General features: G+C 37.0%; 1 protein-coding gene across 1 annotated transcript; it reads left to right on the plus strand.

Annotated features, from left to right (window-relative positions):
• Positions 1 to 7,694: 7,694 nt before the first annotated feature.
• got1l1 (glutamic-oxaloacetic transaminase 1 like 1) lies at positions 7,695 to 18,614 on the plus strand. Its single transcript, XM_041787739.1, has 8 exons — positions 7,695 to 7,878; positions 10,236 to 10,417; positions 10,689 to 10,812; positions 14,209 to 14,426; positions 14,518 to 14,668; positions 15,135 to 15,300; positions 15,539 to 15,681; positions 18,328 to 18,614. The coding sequence occupies exons 1-8, from the start codon at positions 7,695 to 7,697 to the stop codon at positions 18,465 to 18,467; spliced, it is 1,308 nt and encodes a 435-aa protein (XP_041643673.1). The 3' UTR covers positions 18,468 to 18,614.
• The last annotated feature ends 266 nt before the right edge of the window (positions 18,615 to 18,880 follow it).

The following is an 18,880-nucleotide window of genomic DNA, read 5'->3' on the forward strand; positions in this document are numbered from 1 at the left end:
AAAAAATGATGTCCTTCATTTCAAAAAATGATATGAGGGGCTTCAGTTCCAACTTATAATTTTAGATATCAAATCTTAAATGAAGTCATAAACTGTATTTGTAAATATAAATTGATAAAAGATGAACTGAAACATAAGGACTGAACCATTTTGAAAAAAAAAAGTCAAATTGTGATTATTTTGGCTGAACAATTTGCAAAAATAATCTAATTGTGATTTTTTCCCCCCAGTATTGCGATTTCAAGGGCGATTATTATTAGGTTCCTCATCTTATGTATTTTTCAACAAATACAAAGAATAAATCATTCTATATTCAACCTACATTCAGTAACATGAATATAGAGAGACGGCTCTGCTCTAAAGATGCTCTCTGGTTTAGTCAGCAGCATGCTTTGACTTTCCAGGGAGAGCATAGCTAGAAACATTCATAACAATGTGTATTGAAAATAATGAAATAATTTTGCAAGCAATGAATCCATAGTAGCATGAATCTGAATATGAGGGTGTGACAAGCTTTAAGCTATAAAGGAGGAGGCTGGGGTGGAGGAAGTTAAGCTTTACCAACAGCAGCAGAAGCATGGTGCATCAGCTTTAATGCAAGCAGGGATTAGTGATAAGTAAGCCATATTTAAAAACACAGCTATGTTCTTGTTTTGATTAAGAAAAACATGCAAATGAAAAAACAAAAAGGAGATTTTTTTGGAAACCATTCTAAAAAAGACACTTGAAAGTTTGCATTTTTATGTATATATTTTGACACATTTCAAATTAAAGAAATATTGCATATTCTGCGATTTGTGAATTGCAGCAGGCCATATTGCGACTTAAGCTAATTTGCGATGAAGTGCCCAGCCCTACTCATAATGCAAAAGCTATGAATTGTACATAAGAGAATGCTCATTTCTAAGTTGTTCTCATTTTTAGTGAGATGCAAAAATAAGAAAATTTGGATATTTGCAAACTTTTCTAAAAAAAAATGTGACTTGAATGTTTGCATGACCTGTACAACAAAACATCTGCTGCAAAGAAAAATATTATTAAACTGGTAATAAACTGGAAATTTTACACCGTCTTTAATTTGAAGTAGGCCATTTTATAAATTAATTTCAATTTTGATTAATTGCCCAGCCTTGATCACAATCATGTGGGCAACAGTGAGTCAACAATCAACAATGTTAATTATAGTCATATTCAAAGTAGTTTAACAGGTTGTGAAAGGTATGAAATATTCTCTGTTGTAACAGAAATGAAGAAAGAATAGGATAAATTATGTGTCACAAGAGTATACGTTTCTTTTTCCTCATCATTTTTTCATCCATAGAATTGATCATGGAATCCCTGCAGGATCTGCAGTGACTATAAAAAGCATTCACCCCCTTGGATGTTTAACCCCTTTATTGGTGTTATAAATCAGTCATGTTTGATATAATCCAGCTTTTTTGACAGGAAAAAAAAAAGAAACCCTCAGTAATGTCAAGGTAAAAACAGATTTCAACAAAGTAATGTCAATTTATTAAAAAGTTATGCTTCAGTCCATTGTCTTGCTAAATAAGAACGAACAAGATTTTCCTCCAGGATTTTGATATATCATGTCGAATTTTACCCTTAAACCTTTACAAGCCTTCCAGGGCTGGCTGCTGAGAAGAATCCCCTCAGCATGCTGCTTCCACCACAGTGCTTCACAATGGGGATAGTATGTTTGTGTTGATGGCAGTGTTTGGTATCCACCAAACATAGTGTCTTGTCTGATGGTGGAAAAGCACCATTTTAGTCTCAGTGGAATAAAGAGCTTCTGCTTCTTGACGATGGAGTCTCCCACATGCCTTTTGGCAAACTCTAGTCGAGATATGATATGACTTTTGTTCAGCAGTGGCCCACTCTTTGCCACTTTGCCATAAAGCTATTGCTTTATAAAATCAATTAAAGGGTAAAATATGCAAGGAGGGTAAATACTTTTTATATGCACTGTATAGAACTGCAGAACAATGATTAGAGTAAAACTAATGTTGATAGAGAGCTGTAGACATAAGAAAAAAAATAATTCTCATTATTATAATCCTTCACCCACTGTGACCTTAAATCATTCCTGGCTCTGCACCCGTTTGAGTAGACACAACATTATTATAGTGTTATGTGAGGAATTTAAAGGTTTTATAAATAAACCACGAGCTGAATGCAGAGCATTTCCAAACAAACTGAAACCAGCAGGAGCTCGGCCATCTGGGCTTTGTGACAAGTGAAGTCAAGATCAGAGGAAAGCCAACACAGTTCTGATGGGCACAACTTTTCTGTCCAAGTTTAGCTCCTGTTGCTAAGCTTCCTTCTGACTTATGTTACATTTATTCATTTTGTGCATTTCTATGGGAACAAAAAATGACAACCATTTCTGGAGGTAAGACAAAAAGGCTATCCAAAAAACTGTTAACAGTCCACTTGCTTTGACATATTTGTTCATCCATATACCAAACATATGCCATCAGAGATTAAAGCTTTTTGATCTGGAGCCAAACTACAAACTAAACAATAGTTGTGTCTCATTTCAGGGATAACATTCTAGGTAAGATCCAAACTTTATAGCGTCCCCATCCTTAACCTTCCATTAACCACTGCATCTATTATCTAGCAACCTCGACAGCAAAACTAGCTAATATTACTGACATCATACAACTTAAAAGAGGTGTAACGAGTCATCGATGTATATTAATTCATCAATTGGTTGATTAATAATCCAATCAGATTGATGAAGAGTCAAAACATTGATCTAAATCAATGCGTTAAGCTACGCTTTATGTTAAAATTCCTAACAGCTTCCTCCCCAGGCAGCGTCCTCAACAAGCTAGCTAACTAGCAGCAATGGCTTGAAGTTTTGTAGCTGAGGAAAAGAAGATATCCTCTCCTCTCTGGGCTGTGTGGACATATTTTAGACAGCTACTGCAGTACGGGTCGTCCCCTTAGTTTGCAGACTACATCTGCATCTTTATCTGTACACAACCGCTGTATGAGATTATTCACAGAAAAAGAAAACACTCAACTCGTTATGGCTGAGGTAGCATGAGCGTTGTCTGATGCTGCAGACTCCAGATAAACAGAGATGGAAAAGTCCGCTGCTACTTGTCTCCTTGGATACACTGATTTTATTTCACGTTAGATTTATAATAAAAATATAAGCCGTCCAAACTTAACGTGGTTCAAGCAGGACAGCTGTTTTTCTGTGTATCCCCACCCCCTCGCTCTTGTGATGAGGCTGCTCATTTTGAAATAAATATTTGTTCTAGTCTAACCTCTTCATTTATTAAAATCAAGGTTGCAATAAATCCAAAATCTTAAAAAAATCCATTAATATAACATCATGAGCCACATATTTAACCTAATTAAAATCCCATAACGGCAAAATAAACTACAAATGTATTATTTGCCACATTAGTAGGCCCCCGTGTAAAGTATGGAGGGCCGATATGGAGTAGAAATATCTGTTCAAGTCCACATTTGTGTAAATAAGTTCACGAAAATAATCTAATATGGGAAAACAGGCCAATATTTTTAACCTTTATTATAAAGGGTTGAAGAAAAGGTCATATTGGTGCTTTAGAGTGATCTGGATTGTAATGAAACAAAAATGTTTGCCATTTTAAATCGACATGTTTTAATACAAATGTTCACAGTTATGTTCCTGATTTAAAGGTAATAAGGATTCTTAGTTTAAAGAAATGAGACAATATTTGCAAAATTTAAAAATGTTACTGCAGTGAAATGAAGGTCTTTGTTCTTTTTGTTAAAATAGATGTTTTTATTAAATACAGAGACCTGCCAATAATTTAACTGCAGAAACGTTTTTTTGTAACTGTGTGAAATTTGTGCATTAAATTGTCTGATATTGATCGTAGGCCCCTATATTGAATTGAATTGAAATCATATCATGGCAGGTTTTTTTGATATTGGAAAATATAGTATCATTGTCCAAAATATAAATATTGTATCGGGTTGAAACTGGTGATTTACACCCCTAAAACTTAACCATAATGGTTTTCAAACTTTAGCATTGGTAGCTAACTCTGAAATCTTACTAGTCAGCAACCTGGGAATAAATCCATGTTATCTGAATTGGCACAGTGAATCCCTGGATATGCTGGGCAATGACAGATTCCTCTGAATGCATCTGGATGGGCAATGGGGAGAAGAATGCAGATTTAGGCTACAAATGAAGGAGGATTTTAAATGCACTGCTGTGACAGATCCAAAGGATGCAGTCCCTGAATTGGGACACAGCTAAGGGCTCAGGTCATCAGCATCCAAATAAAAAAAATGTGATGCCAAGCTTAAACTTCAGAGCTCATCATTGCAAAGCCCTCAAAGTAAATAGATTTGAAGCTTCATCGTTTAACTAGTTGTGACATCAGCTATTCAACATTAAAGAGTGACAAACTTCAAAACTTTGTCATGGCCCCTTACTTGACAGTGAAGGAACAGTATTTAGAAAAAAAAGTTGTTTCCCCCAAGGACTACCAGCACTTATTGAAAGATTCAACAGTTGCCTTATAAAAGTAATTTTTGCTGTTACCTTTGCGCCTGTGAGCTTCTCTCTCTGTGTTGTTTGACTGTGACTTTGTCTTCTTTAACAGACAGCTGGGCAAACACAGATAAGCTGATATCACACAGATATTTGACTGCAGCCACAGTGCTATGTGAAAAGGTGGAAAAAAACAGTAAACAAAAATGTCAGCAGTGAATGAGTTGTTGTCAAAATGATACAAAAGCTCTTTTTTTGTCCTGACAATGACTAATCACACAAAAACAAAACCATCACAGAGGGCGAAAGATATAAGTGTCACGTCTGCTGACATGCTGTTTTAATATCCTAGAACACAACACCCTCTGAAGACGTACAGAGCACTCAGAAAATATTCAGACCCCCTGAGATTTTTTTCAATTTTATTATGTTGCAACCTGATGCTGCTCTTTTAGATTCATTTTTTCTCTCATTGATCTACACTCAGTACCCCATCATGACAAAATGAAAACAGAATTTAAAAAATGTTTAAAAATGCATTACAAAACCCCCTGAAAAATCACATTAACACAAGTATCCAGACCCTTTACTCAGGACTCAGTTGAAGCACTTTTGGCAGCAATTCCAACCTTGAGTCTTTCTGAAAATGAAACAAGCTTTGCACACCTTCGTTGGGAGATTTTCTGTAATTTTTCTTTGCAAATCCTCTCCAGCTCAGTCAGGTTGGATAGGGCCTGTTGGTGGACAGCCATGTTCAGGTTTCAGCAGAGATGTTCCATAGGGTTTCTAGTTTCTCTGGCTGAGCCACTCTTGGACATTCACAGAGTCCTGTGTTGTCTTGGCTGTGTTTTAAGGGTCATTGTCATGTTGTGAACCTTCAGCTCAGTCTAAGGTCCTGAGCGCTGTGGAACAGGTTGAGGAAGGTGTTTTTCCTCAGCCAGAGAGTGCTCTCTCTTAAATTACCCCCACTCAGCTAATTGACCTCCTAAGTGCCTCATTTGGCCATCTACTGCCATCTAGTGCATGTCTTTGTGATTACTTGCCTCATTAAAGTGAGCAGCAGAGCCCATACCTATTTTCTTTCATCACAGCTACACAACTTTTTTTTAGTTTTGCTTTTTATGTTTTCTGCCTTGTAGAAAACATTTATTTCCAATATGCACCACTTCTGAGGTCATATGATACATTTTTAAGAGTCTTACAGGGAAACCGGTGTAGGATCATATAAACCAGCTTCATTCTGGTATTAATCTGTGTTGAACAAAGATGCAGCCTTTGGATGCATGCAGGCTGGGACCCTGAAAAACCCTGAGAAGCATCCTTCACGGTGATTTACTGATGTTATCAGTGCATGTGCTCTGGATCAGTCGCTTCCTGGCTAACAGTTACCTCATTTAGGAGCAGAAAGGGGTGGGTTTCTGATGTTGAAAATATTTACATTTGCCACTTTTTAACCCCCTTTCATGACTTTTTCTGTACATTTGACACTATAATTTGCCACTTTTCCTCAATTTTGTGCACTTTTGAGCTTCTTTAAACCTCTTTTTATCCATTTTGCCACATTTTAACCCCTTTTCATGACTTTTCCCTCCCATTTTTGCATCTTTTAACCCATTTTTGCCACGTTCAGTTTTCCTGCCTCTTTTAACCCATTATTTGAATGTTTTTCGAATATTTCACTTTTAATTCTATTTTACCACCTTAACTTTTTTGACACTTTTCAAACCCTTTACTCCACTTTTTCTGTTTTTGTCCATTTTTTAAATCAATTTTGTGCTGTTTGTAGCCTTTTTAACGTCTTTTTACCCTTTTTGCCACTTTTAAGCCCCTTTTTATTACTCCACCAATATTGCCACTCTGTGCTATTTTTGCCTCTGTTTATCTATTATTGCCACTTTTACCTTATTTTGCTACTTTTGTCCAATTTCACCATCTTTACTGCCCTTTTTTGCCACTTTTCAAACGCTTTACCTCACTATTCCTGTCTGTCTGTTTTTGACTCTATTTTACCATTTTTGACACTTTCCACCTAATGTCCCTGTTAACCCATTTTGCCATTATTATTGCCCCCTTTTTATGAATTTTGCCCTCTTTATAGCCTTTTTAACCCCATTTTACTCATTTTTTTAAATTAAAACACATTTTTATTACTTTTCCCTCTCATTACTGCCACTTTCTGCTATTTTTTGCCTTCGTTTCTCCAACTTTGACACTTTTAAACCATTTTTGCCACTACTCTTATTCTGTCCATTTTGCCACTATTATTTGCCTTTTCTTAATAAATTTTGTGCTCTATCTAGCTTTTTTAACCTCTTTACCATTTTACCACATTTAAACCCCCTTTCATTACTTTTCCATCCCATCTTTGCATCTCTTGACCCATTTTGGCCACTATTGATCGAACACAACTTTTTATGCCCATTTAAAGCACATTTCCCTATTTCTGCACCAATTTCGCCTATTTAAACCCATTTTTGCCACTTCCCACCTATATTTATTACCTCTGTTATCTTGTTTTTACCACTTTCAACACTTTTTCTTTAGCAAAAGGGTTTTATATTATTAATTATGCATAAATGAATTGGCTGGTGGTTAATATTGGGGTTAAAAAAATATGATTAACACATTTTATCATTAAAATGAACCATATTTTGCTGACCTCCATGGGCCCTCCATTTGGCTGGACCCCAGAAAGTTCTCCCCTTTATGGCCAGCCTTGATTGTAGGAACCCCATGAAAGCAACACATCCTTACACAAATCATAAAAAGATACCTAATGGTCATGTTGGTTCTACCTCGTTAATCCAAGCAACACTGATTAAATAGTCTACTGTCTCTAGACTTGCTGCTTAGACCATTTGAATCCATTACATAAGGATGCTACAGGCCTCAGTAATAAGCAGCAGGGGGTCCTCGTGAACTGATTTACATCACTGTTAAATAAAATACATGTGGGTCAACTCTTCTGTAAAATAGAGACTTTCAATTCCTCACAGCAGCTTCCTTATTTGATGATAACTTAGTGTGATGGCATAGGTAAACTGAACAGACCCACAAATTAGGCTGTGACAAACTCATCCATCACAGTTGCTGGGGTGACAGCATCCAAATACGAGTCGTAACATAGCAACAGAGGGTAAACAAAAGGCTCGGAGCTGGAGGACTGATTTGTTTGGCTGGGTTCAAGATGAGTCGACCCAGCAGCAGGCTTGCTGAAAAGGAGGTCAACCAAAATGGAGACCTGATGGGCTGTACGTCTTTGTCTGCCGTGTTTACTGATACTCACAGCGCAGCGGTGACTTCTGAAATGAGGCTGTTATCCGCCTTCAAGAAAGACAATCACGACAGGAAAGTTTTCCTAGCAGGGAAAGGTGAGTCCTCTCATCCAAGTCCAAGTAATGACGGTTATTTTACTATCTTACTCCCTACTAGCTTACTAGTTTTATACCGGAAATATTAGTGGCGAAGGGAAATTTCCCGCCTTCTTAATCACTACGACGTCACGTTTGTATTCCATACGAAAAACTAGCATACACTGTAGCAGGATACTGTTTTGTATCCTACTTCATATAATTCCTAAAACTACTTCAATCTTAATAATATGAATTTAAATGCATTTTATTTGCTTTAGGGTACATTTTAATGTAGTTCATTTCCATTTTAAAGGCCTATGTGGGCTACAGGGAGCTTTCAGTAGCCTAGCTGGTCAAAACCTGAGTAGACTACCAAAGTTTAAAAAGAACCAAAGCTGAGCTTAGATTGAAAATGTAGATAGGCTATTTTGTGGTCTTTAAAACAGACTTTCAGGAGCCTTACAGTTTAACTTGACAGAAAATCTACAAAATATTAGATTTTTTCCCCAAGAGTACCTTGATGCAGACCAGATGGCCGACATACATCCAATCCATACCGGAAGTCTCAACCGGAAGTCCGCAGTCTAAGGTTAGGCTTAGGCATTAAGATTAAAACCTTAGTGGTTAGGTTCAGGGTAAGGCAGTGGGGAAGATGATATATCTGAGATTCAATTTTTTGGCCAATTTTGCTTATTTACAAGGAATTTGAGACCAGTTAGCTTTGCTCTCAATCTAAAGAAATTAAACATTAAACACAGAAATCAACAAAAGCTAGAAAAGAAGTTAAATGTGTCTTAGACATATGCTGCAGGACGCTTATATGCTTGCTAAACTAAAGTATTATGGACTATTTTAGGAATGGTTCATATGCCCGAATTCACACTATACAGACACGTTCACCCAGAGCAAACATCAGCTAACAACTGCTGACTTGCACAGACTTAATTATAACTATTGGATGTTTCACACCAAAGTGTTACAGTTCAATGAGTGACCATGCTAACTGGTGACTTTAATACCAGATAATTACGGATATCGAAAACTTGAAGAGCCCTTTGTTTAGTTTTTCATTACATTTATATCACCTAAGCATATATTAGACTCACATACTATGTTCAGTGTTTTAACAGTGTTGTAACTACAACAACCGCTGACACTTTCAGCTGAAAAGTAACCAGTTGACACGGTCTCTTGTTAAACCAGAACACCTGCTCTTCCACTGGATTTTTACGATAAAGGATTGTTTTTTTTTCCCACTGACAAGTTTCAAATAATTACCTTTCCAGCATGTACCCACACATTTTATTTATATAAAAATACAATTCATGCACAAATTACTTTTTTCTTTATTATTGTAATCAGACTAGTTGATAGAAATATAGTATAGCCTACTAAAAAGTTTGCTAAAATCAAAATGTGCTTGAAAAGCATTATTTTGATTACATCTTAAGCTTTTAATGTCAAATAATAATTAACAGCCTCGTAATTCACAGCAAACTAGAGCAGATGATAAAATTATCCCCTATTTTTAGAAGATAGAGAATATGTTGTGAATCAGTTATTGGCTTGAAATGAAAATCGATTCTGATCAAAGCATAACCTCCAGAATTTGAACTGAATTGAATCCAGAGAAATGTAAAGATTCACACTTCCATTTGCAAGGTGTGCAAAAGGTGCAAGAATGCTGACCAGACATAATCAGAAGTACAAAATAGGCAAGGATGTAGGCAAATTTACTTGAGGTAGATGAGATTGTTTACATTAGTTAGTGCAAATATTAATGAGGCGAGTTTCTTTTTTACAGCATTTAGGTCACAGTTAAGTGGTAAACAGGCTGTGCAACATATTTTACCTTATTATCCATTCTGTGGGCGGACCCCCTCAGGTCCTGGGAGATTTAGGACCTGAAGGGGACCACAATGGACATTGTTTAGCTCCTTCTAAATTCCACTGTCATCTTCACAGTTTTGAGCAGGTTCAGCTCCAGGTGGTTCTATTCTATTCTAGTGAAAATGAATTTAAAAACGGCTTCCTATAACCATAAAAGTTTTAAAACTATGGGACTTAGCCTTACAACTTGCTCCAATGTTACATTTGAAATTGAACTGTTAGCTATATTTTATTGAGTGGTTCAGCCTGTGGGTTCAAGGATGCTTTCTTTGAATTACCACTCATTAGGAGATATTTGAATGGAGAGTTTAGTGAACAATAAAATAGCTAAATACTTTTCTTTACCTTGATAAATACACATACTTTCATAGATATCAAAGGTTGTCTGCTGTTTTTCTTTTCACCGGCACTTTATGAGAAATTAACTGACTATGTTTTAATGAAAAGAAAAAGCTATTACTCTTTTTTTTTTTTTTTTTTTACAGAGTTTTACAATGAAAAAGGGAGGACATTTGACCTGCATCTTGTTGGAAAACTAAAGCAGCAGTTCAGCTCTGACCCCACAGTTCACCCAGAGTACCCACCACCTCTTGGTCTGACAGGATTCACCCAGCGGGTTACAGAGTTTACTTTGGGAAGGAGCTGTCGGGCTGTAATAGAAAACCGGGTAATTGCAGCTGCTTGAAAACTTTGTCAATTATAGCTTAGGTATATTTTATGCTTCAATATGCACAGCTCCAATCAAGCTGAGAAAAAGCTGTAGCCTGTAATCAACCTGTAATTACCTGAGGTATTGTAGTCATAGCTGTTTAGTCTACAGCCGTAGATTTACATCCACCTTTATCAACAGAAAGAATCAATAAGAGATTATCACTGAAGCGACAAAAATCAGTGATATTAATAACTTAACTCTTGGTGTTTCCTGACATTTGTTGCAGGTGTTAGGTGTCCAGACTCCTGGATTTACTGCTGCTGTGCGTCTTGGGGCTGAACTCTTGAGACACTGGCATGATGTCAGTGCTGAATGGTGTGGGCTCGTCTACCTCCCCTCCCTGTTTGATGGTAACTACAACCGCACTTTGTCTTCAGATACAATAGTACACAGTACATCATGTTAGAGCCTTGAGATTTTACACCATCAATAGCATATGATGCATTTGTTTTCTCTTTCTGGCCCTTTACCTTACTGTGGTTGTAGCTGATCTTTATTCTCAGTGGGAGACCAGAAAGTAGGTCATTGTAATTGTCAGTCATGAAGGTAAGAAAGACTTGCATTCAAATCTCTCAATTAGCTTGATAGAGAAACAGTCCCAATCTCTGAATGCCCTTGAGGTGATGAGGTGGATTCTTATTAATGTCAGATGTGAGGGGAATATTGGTATCTGAGTCAATTAAATATTTTGAAAGGTATCTGATAGTGGTTTATGTGCTCATGGCTATGCATTGAGTTTGTCTCCCTAACATTTGTGCAAAGATGTAAAAAATGGTGCAATCCATGTTGTAATTTCAAAGGAGGGAAGCATGGTATTATCTGCATAAAACTGGTAACCAAGCTCAGAAATGTCTCACTTTTTTCATCTACAGCCTAAAACTTTAAAGTTGTTCTTAAATGACTGAAGGTTTAGTTCCTCTTAACCACCATTAGATGAGTTTTTTTGCACTTGAGAAGAATGTGTTTTTTATGTTATATCAAGCAGAATTGTCTCAGGGAATCACCCAGAAAACTGCAGTTTAATTAGAAAGTTAAGTCTTTCTTTGAAAGCATAGAAGTGTGACACATTTTGTTTTTGCACTGCATCGCTCACTGACTGATGAGGATGTTACAGTACTGTTTGTAGTATTTAAAAAGGCAAATGATGCTTGATTTTACTGTTAGTGTTATCCACCTTAATCCTAGCCCCCATGATTCTTTGCATGAAATGTGGGCAGGACTTCCAGTAATTTCTGTCTAAACAGGACTTTACATTTCCATCTACTAGAGCAGAAAAAGGGAAGAAATTACCTCAGATAACTTAAACAACCTATTTAGATAACTTTGTTAGTATCATAGTAGTATAGTAATAGACGATCGTGTTTTGTTATAGGAGTTGGGACCCCACCTTCAGATAAGATGTAGAGTCCAGTCAGACCTCTAACAGTTCTCTAGTTTGTGGGGTTGCTGAAATTCACCTTTAAGACACTGTTGTTGATGACAAATATAACTTTGTCACATTATTAGTACAATGAACAGAGCAAAAGGTACTGAGCATTACAGAAAATATAATTTATAACTCTCAGCTTAAAATAACATTTAGCTAGATGTTTGATTTAACAAAGAATTATTTAGAACAGTGAAGATTTATTCTTTTCAAAGCAACCGCCATTGGCACTAAATCACTTCAGTGAGCCATTGGAAGAATCACATTTATCTTTTATTGTTATTGTACTAGAAGTTCCACCTGCATTCCCTGCTACAGTAGACCCCCAGGAATCAGGTGGATATAAAACATTTTTCCTGTAGTTTACATGTAAAACCAAGAAATCCATTTCAGTTTTCATTACTGAATATCTTTATTTAATAAAGAAAACATCTGTATTTTATTGTAGAATAAAATGTTTTTGTCCTGTTTAATGCATTTATTTCATATATATGTGTAGATATACAGTGCTTAACAAATTTATTAGACCACCTGTCATATTTGTCTCAACGACCATCCAGCATCATGGAGTGCTTTAATGTGAACTCTTTCATTTTCAGTGAGCTCTCGACATTTTACCATTTTGAACAGGAATGAGGGATTTCAAACTGAATTCACCCAAATTTGAGCCGGCTCACTGGGCTTCTCTGAGAAGTCAGAAATTAATCAAGCATAACATTCAACCACTAAAACTCATTTTTCTGTTCAGGAATGCAAGTAAATAACTATAATTTGATGCATTAATCAAGAAATATTAATGTGCTTTATTATTTTTTCAGTTTTTTTGTAAACCAGTAAATTTGAAAATTCATGGTAACAATAATAATTATATTTTAGCATTAAAAATATCATTTGGGTTAAAGAGCTTCTACATATTGGTGTATTAACCATTGCAATAAATAAATAAGGATTTTGGTAATTACCAATGCTGTTGATTTAGCGCAGCTGTGGCATAAACCTTACTTTGGTAAGGGTTAGAGTGGTCTAATAAATTTGTTAAGCACTGTGTGTATATATATATATATATATATATATATATATATATATATATATATATATATATTATGATGATTATTGAGTTATAAAGATAATTAAAGCCATCACTTTACTTCAGATGAGTCAAAAATAAGTGAAAATAATTATTTTCACCACTAAATATCATTACTGAATACCAGTGTTAGATAATTGAAAAAATTACGCTCATCTTGAATTAACAGAATAAAAATTGAACACATTTAGTGTGTCTGACTGACTTGACTGGCTAAAAATTAATTCTTTTGAAAAATAATATTGAAAATCTCCACTTCCAGTCATTTTAGTAATATGAAATAAAATCATTTTCTGAAAGTGTTTTATCAGTTTTTCTCAAGAACTAGTGATATTTATCCTGTATGTTCTTTTTTGCACTTTTTTGATGGACAGATAAAAAATAAAGGTTTGCGATTAAATTTGACATTTAAAGCCCTCTATATAAGCGTGGGAAACCAACTGATGATGTAACTTGCAATGGATAATTTCCAAAATTCACTTTTTAAGGTTTTCTGGGGGAATTGTTTTTTCAAGTAAGACTTCAAAAACCACAAGTTATCACAAAAGGGCCATATGCGGCTCAAAAGCCAGGCTTTGAGTATCACTGGGCTAAAATATGAGTTTGGACATGTCTGCAGATTTGATATCAGGCCATAGCAATAAAAAAGTAGGTCTGCCCCCTTATTTTGTTTCCAAGTTGTAGCATGTAGAGTTTGAAAAAAAAAAAAAAAAAAGGAACTTCCTGCGGAAAGGTGAGCAGTGTGTAAAGTTGTTTTGTATTTGGATAATGAGAACACAATCAAGTGTTCAATATCTTTGTGTTTTATGACATGTTATAATATGTCAGACTGTTTGTTTGCATTATGTTTGTTAACTATCTTCCCTGTACTGAATCTGTTTTGTGTATCTTTGTTATTAAAAACAAAAGTCATAAAAAAGGAAAACAAATGGGACCAGGTATCTATCTAGAGGAACACCATTACTGGATTTAAAGGTTGATGATGAACATTCATCCTGGCTTACAAAAAAACAAGCAGTATCAAAGGGGCCAATCAAACTGCGAAGTTTATGCAGAGTAATTTAGTGATTCACGCAAAAATGCATGAAGTGTCTAATAAAATATTGGTTGGAAAGGAAATTTTACTCTCATGGTGAAGTTGCCAAACTGCCTTTTCATTTTGTGGTTAGACATGGCATTGACTTTAAAGCATTTACTCTCCTTGAGCTTAATTGTTTGTTGTTGTCCTTGCAGACTCATTAGCTGATATCTTCCGGGCAGCAGGGGTCCAAAATATCTGTCAATATCATTACTGGGATGATAAACAGCGAGGTGTTTGTTTGGAGAAGCTTCTGGCAGATCTGGAGGAGGCTCCGGAGAAAAGTGTTGTTGTTCTGTCAGCCTCTGCCCACTACCCATCCAGGGCGGATCTCTCTCAGAGTCAGTGGGTTTCGATTGTTCAGTTTATGATGGTAACTGATGTTTACATTCATTCTCTTTATCCATGCCCCAAATTATTTATGTCAGACAAGTAGCTCTTTACTTTCTGCTCTGCTTCAACAGAGGCGCCGACTTTTCCCTCTCCTCTTGCTGCCTGCTCAGGGGCTTTGTTATGGGGATTTAGAACGGGATGCCTGGCCTGTACAGTACTGTGCATCACAGGGGATGGAGCTCGTCTGTGCTCAGTCGCTCTCCCACTCCTTCGGACTGTATGGTGAGGAAGTGATGTTAAGATAAAGGAGACTAAATGTTTTTAATATACTCACACTACAAATCAAAATGGCAATAGATGAGGTTAAACTAGTAAAAATTTCAGACACGAGCCTGAAGGCACTGCATATAATTTAGTTTAATTTTCTTTTCTTTTGCATAGTCAGCCCAAATTTATTGGAGATGAGACTCTCTGTTCATGTTTTAGCCCTTTTTACCCAAAATTCATGCTCATTGTATCTTCAGAGTCACTGTCACGCTTTGTGCTGTGTCCCAATTTTCTCTTTCTGCTGAGTTTTGCATTAGCATCAGGTATGCCATTGTGAGGCAGATCAGCTTGTGGCCTGTTCCTTTATTCATTTGACCAGAGCTGAGTGGCATATTTTTTTTGTAATTCAAACGTGTCCCTATTCATCTACGTGCTCAAACCAGAATTATATGACCCACTGTCTTATTCTTTCCCTCTACAGGTGAGGCCGTGGGACACCTCCTGTGCATCTTAAAAAAGAGCTCACTCCTTTTATCAGTCCAGTCTCAAGCCGACAAAGTCGTCAGATCTCTCTGGGCTCAGCCATCAGATACAGGAGCCCGAGTTGTTGCCACAGTGCTCAGTAACCCTGCCCATCTTGTTGAATGGTGAGTCATGCTCTACTTCAAGGACAATCTGATAAATGAGGAATGTGGCTCAGACAGCCACATTGTTCCTCAAGATGTTCATTATGATGGACAATTAAACTTCCAGTCTCCATAGATGTACTGGTACTTTAGATAAAGTGGCTGATTTTCAACATGCATCTTTTTGATGAATCCATCATTTTTTGAAGATGCTGAATTATATACATAAGAAATGATTTTCAACATGCTGTCCTTTCAGGCAGGGAGAAGTAAAGCACCTTGTGGAGAGGTGTATGCTGATCAGAGAGATTTTGAGACAAAGGCTGAGGCTTCTGGGAACTCCAGGTTGCTGGGATCACCTGACCCAGCAACGAGGACTCTTTTGTTGTATGGGCTTGAATGGTGAGGAAAAGAAGCATTGCTGTGTTAGGATTCTGTAGAGCTAATTTGCAACTAATCTAAAACTGCATGTGATTATGTAGCAAAATGTTACAATGCGGTAAAATCTGGTTTTAATTGAAAAAGTCATCTGCAGCCTGTGTGCCTATGTGACCAGTAGACCACTATAAAATGTGGTGTCACTACTCCAAGAGACCTAACATGATTGAAAATTCTCCACATTCATTATATATTGCAAGTGGCTGCCTTGCTGCTCAGAATGTGCTGGAATACATAATGGCACGCCACTTTTTAACCGCTTTTCTCCCTTGTATGGTCATAACCATTCATGGAAAGAAACCTGGTCGTATACGGTTAAATTAATAAACCGTGTCAAATGCTGATTTGTCTGAAAACACTTTTCACTAAGGACAAGTGGCAAGTGGAGAAGGTCAAAGCAGATCACAGGCTTTGAGTCTCTTGGAGCAATCGATGCATGCTGGGAGCTATGTATATGGCTAGTTGATGCATAAAACTGCATATGGCAAGAACACAAGGTGCTTAAGTAGTGGAAGAACTGTACAGAAACTGCTTGTTGTGGACTTTGCTGAAAGAAATGAAAAGCTTTACTCAGGGACATAGTTTAAACCTTTTTCCCTTTGGTAGATTCCAAAAAGCAGTCTTCAGCTCATAACCTTCGTACTCTAGATTTATGGTTAATATGTATGCCTCTTCATCACGAACAAAATCAAACAAAATCATCAAAGCGAAGCTTTACTTTTTCTACTTGTTAATTTTGTCCTATACTGCTTCCACAGAGTAGATGTAAGGTAAATGACAAATAACAGGAACAGCCCTTGCACATTTTCACATTGAAGATCAGCTTTTTTGAGACACTTGACTGTTAAAAGAAAGAATTTTTTTTTTTCAAATTCAAAAATTAAACTCAAGGCCTACTTGAGCTTCATTTATACATCATAGCATACTCCATAGGCTTCGCATAGCCCAGACACCTCCCCAAGGTCTATGAACCTCGCCTGATGTGCACCTCCTTAAAGATTTACCTACCTGCCAAAATGGCGCAACCCATGTGATTGGTCTGCTGGGTAACACTGGGTGACTCTTAGCCTCTAAATAATATCTTCTGCAGACAATTTGTGATGATTTGAGAAATCAGTGGCTGTATTTGAACCCAGGAGCAGAGCTGGAGTAAGTAGAAGCAGTTTTAAAGGTTTTATTGGGGGAAGCACAGGAGTAAGGGAGGGGGAATCCAAGGTCCAGGGAGTGCAAGAGGGATCCAGGGAGACGTGAGGGCTGCAGACGTGAGGGGAGGCGGTGGAGGCTTTGAGAGAGCCCGGTGCGAGATTGTGGCACCGTGGCAGAGGTTGGGCAGAGCACTGACGGCATGTGGATGCACTGGAAAAGGCGGATAGATAGCAGAGTCAGTCACAGGTCACTGGAACACAGAGAAATCTTAGAAAATACTTCAACTATTGTTTAGCTGAATCGCTAGAGAGCCAAGATACCATGTAGGAGCAGGAATACTCTGGTGCCAGAGATGACTCTGAGCAGAGCTTAAGAGATTGCAGTGATTTGGTGCAGGTGCGTAGGTGCCAGGGGAAATCAGTGCCGGTGAACGCCCAACCTCTGTGAAGATAACAGAAACACTCCAAGCAGGAAACAGTCCACAGGAAGTTCACAAAATAAAACTAGAAAATGTGCAATCACCACACAATTACCAATTAATCAAATCTACTTGCCAACATCCAAAAATGTCAGTTTCGTCATCCACGTCTCTCAGTGGCCAAACAGTTTCCCTGTTCCCTGCCTCTACTTCTGTCTTCTTCTGTCTCCTTTGATGCCTCCTCTCTTTTCTGCGTCACGAAACTTCTCAGTATTTAGCGTTACAATGTAAAGTAGTTCACTCAGTTTCAGCTAGTATTTACACAAGCAGAAAAAGTGGGAACTGGTGATGCAACAAACATAGAAATCGCACCGCCGTCCAGGGTTTTGGTGGAGTTTTGCAGTGGCGTCAACACACCACGCGCCCTCATGTAGTGCTCACAATGATTAGGCTAGGCTACATTTGATGCAGAAGAACGAACAAGGCATGAACAGGATCAAATTTGCAAATACTACGTTGTCTTGCAGAGGCGCCAAAACCCACATAAAAATGAAAATTTCTTACAGGAGCTTTAACTGGAATGATTTCTAACTTCCTAGGCAAGTAAAAATATGAAATCTTTATTTTCCTTTGTAAAATCTTTGTTAATAAATAATAAACAATCCAGTTCAGTGTTGAAATTGATAAACATGGTGGCTCTGTTAATATAATACATAATTAATGCCTCTCATTTGTAGTTATGAAAAGATTTTATTATTTCAGTACAATTGCATGCCTAAAATTTCACCAGTTTTTAGAGAAAACATTATTCATGACTTAAGGGATATTAGGGAAATCTTGACCAAAGAAAGTATGTATTACACTTGATTTTTCACTATTGTCATTATTGTTTATTGTGCTCCCATGCAATTGACTGATATTAGATGATTAACATTTTTCAAAGCACAACCATTTCCAAGAAATGAGATAACCATAAAGTCTGTTATGTCATTGTGAATAATGATGTGATTTAACAGTATTTGTCCTTGTTTTTTGGTCTTTTTAAGGTACCCAGGTAGATTTTTTGTCAAAAAGGAGGCACATCTACCTGCTCCCTAGTGGCTGTCTTAATGTGAGTGCAATCAACGGTCATAACTTGGACTACATAGCTGAGTCAATCCATCTGGCTGTGACCACTTCACTCTGACTGTGACTGCTTTTTTCTGGCTTTTGATCAGGATCTGAAATCAGTGTAAAAAGGTTCTTTCAACCTAGCTGAACCCTTCACGTGTCACTTTGAAATACTGTCATTACTGTTGCAGCTTCAGCTCTTGCAAAGTAAATGTTGATTAAGATGCAGACAAAATGTAAAGTAAAAATGATTGCTTGTTATGTGGCTGCTGACTTCTCTGGCAGAGTTTCAATTATTGGTAATAGTACAGAGACTGCCTCTTTGCTTTATATACAGCGGACATATCTATGTCATAATTATCTGTCCTCTCTTTTTTCTAGCACAAAGTTAAAAAGTGAGTTTCCTGCCTTCAAGAACCAGAACATGTATTGCTTGCTACATTTGAAGCAAATAGATGCCCACTGTCTTTTGTCATCTTAGCTCCAAAT

Source organism: Cheilinus undulatus, linkage group 5 (genome assembly GCF_018320785.1).
Source record: "Cheilinus undulatus linkage group 5, ASM1832078v1, whole genome shotgun sequence".
Lineage (NCBI taxonomy): Eukaryota > Metazoa > Chordata > Actinopteri > Labriformes > Labridae > Cheilinus > Cheilinus undulatus.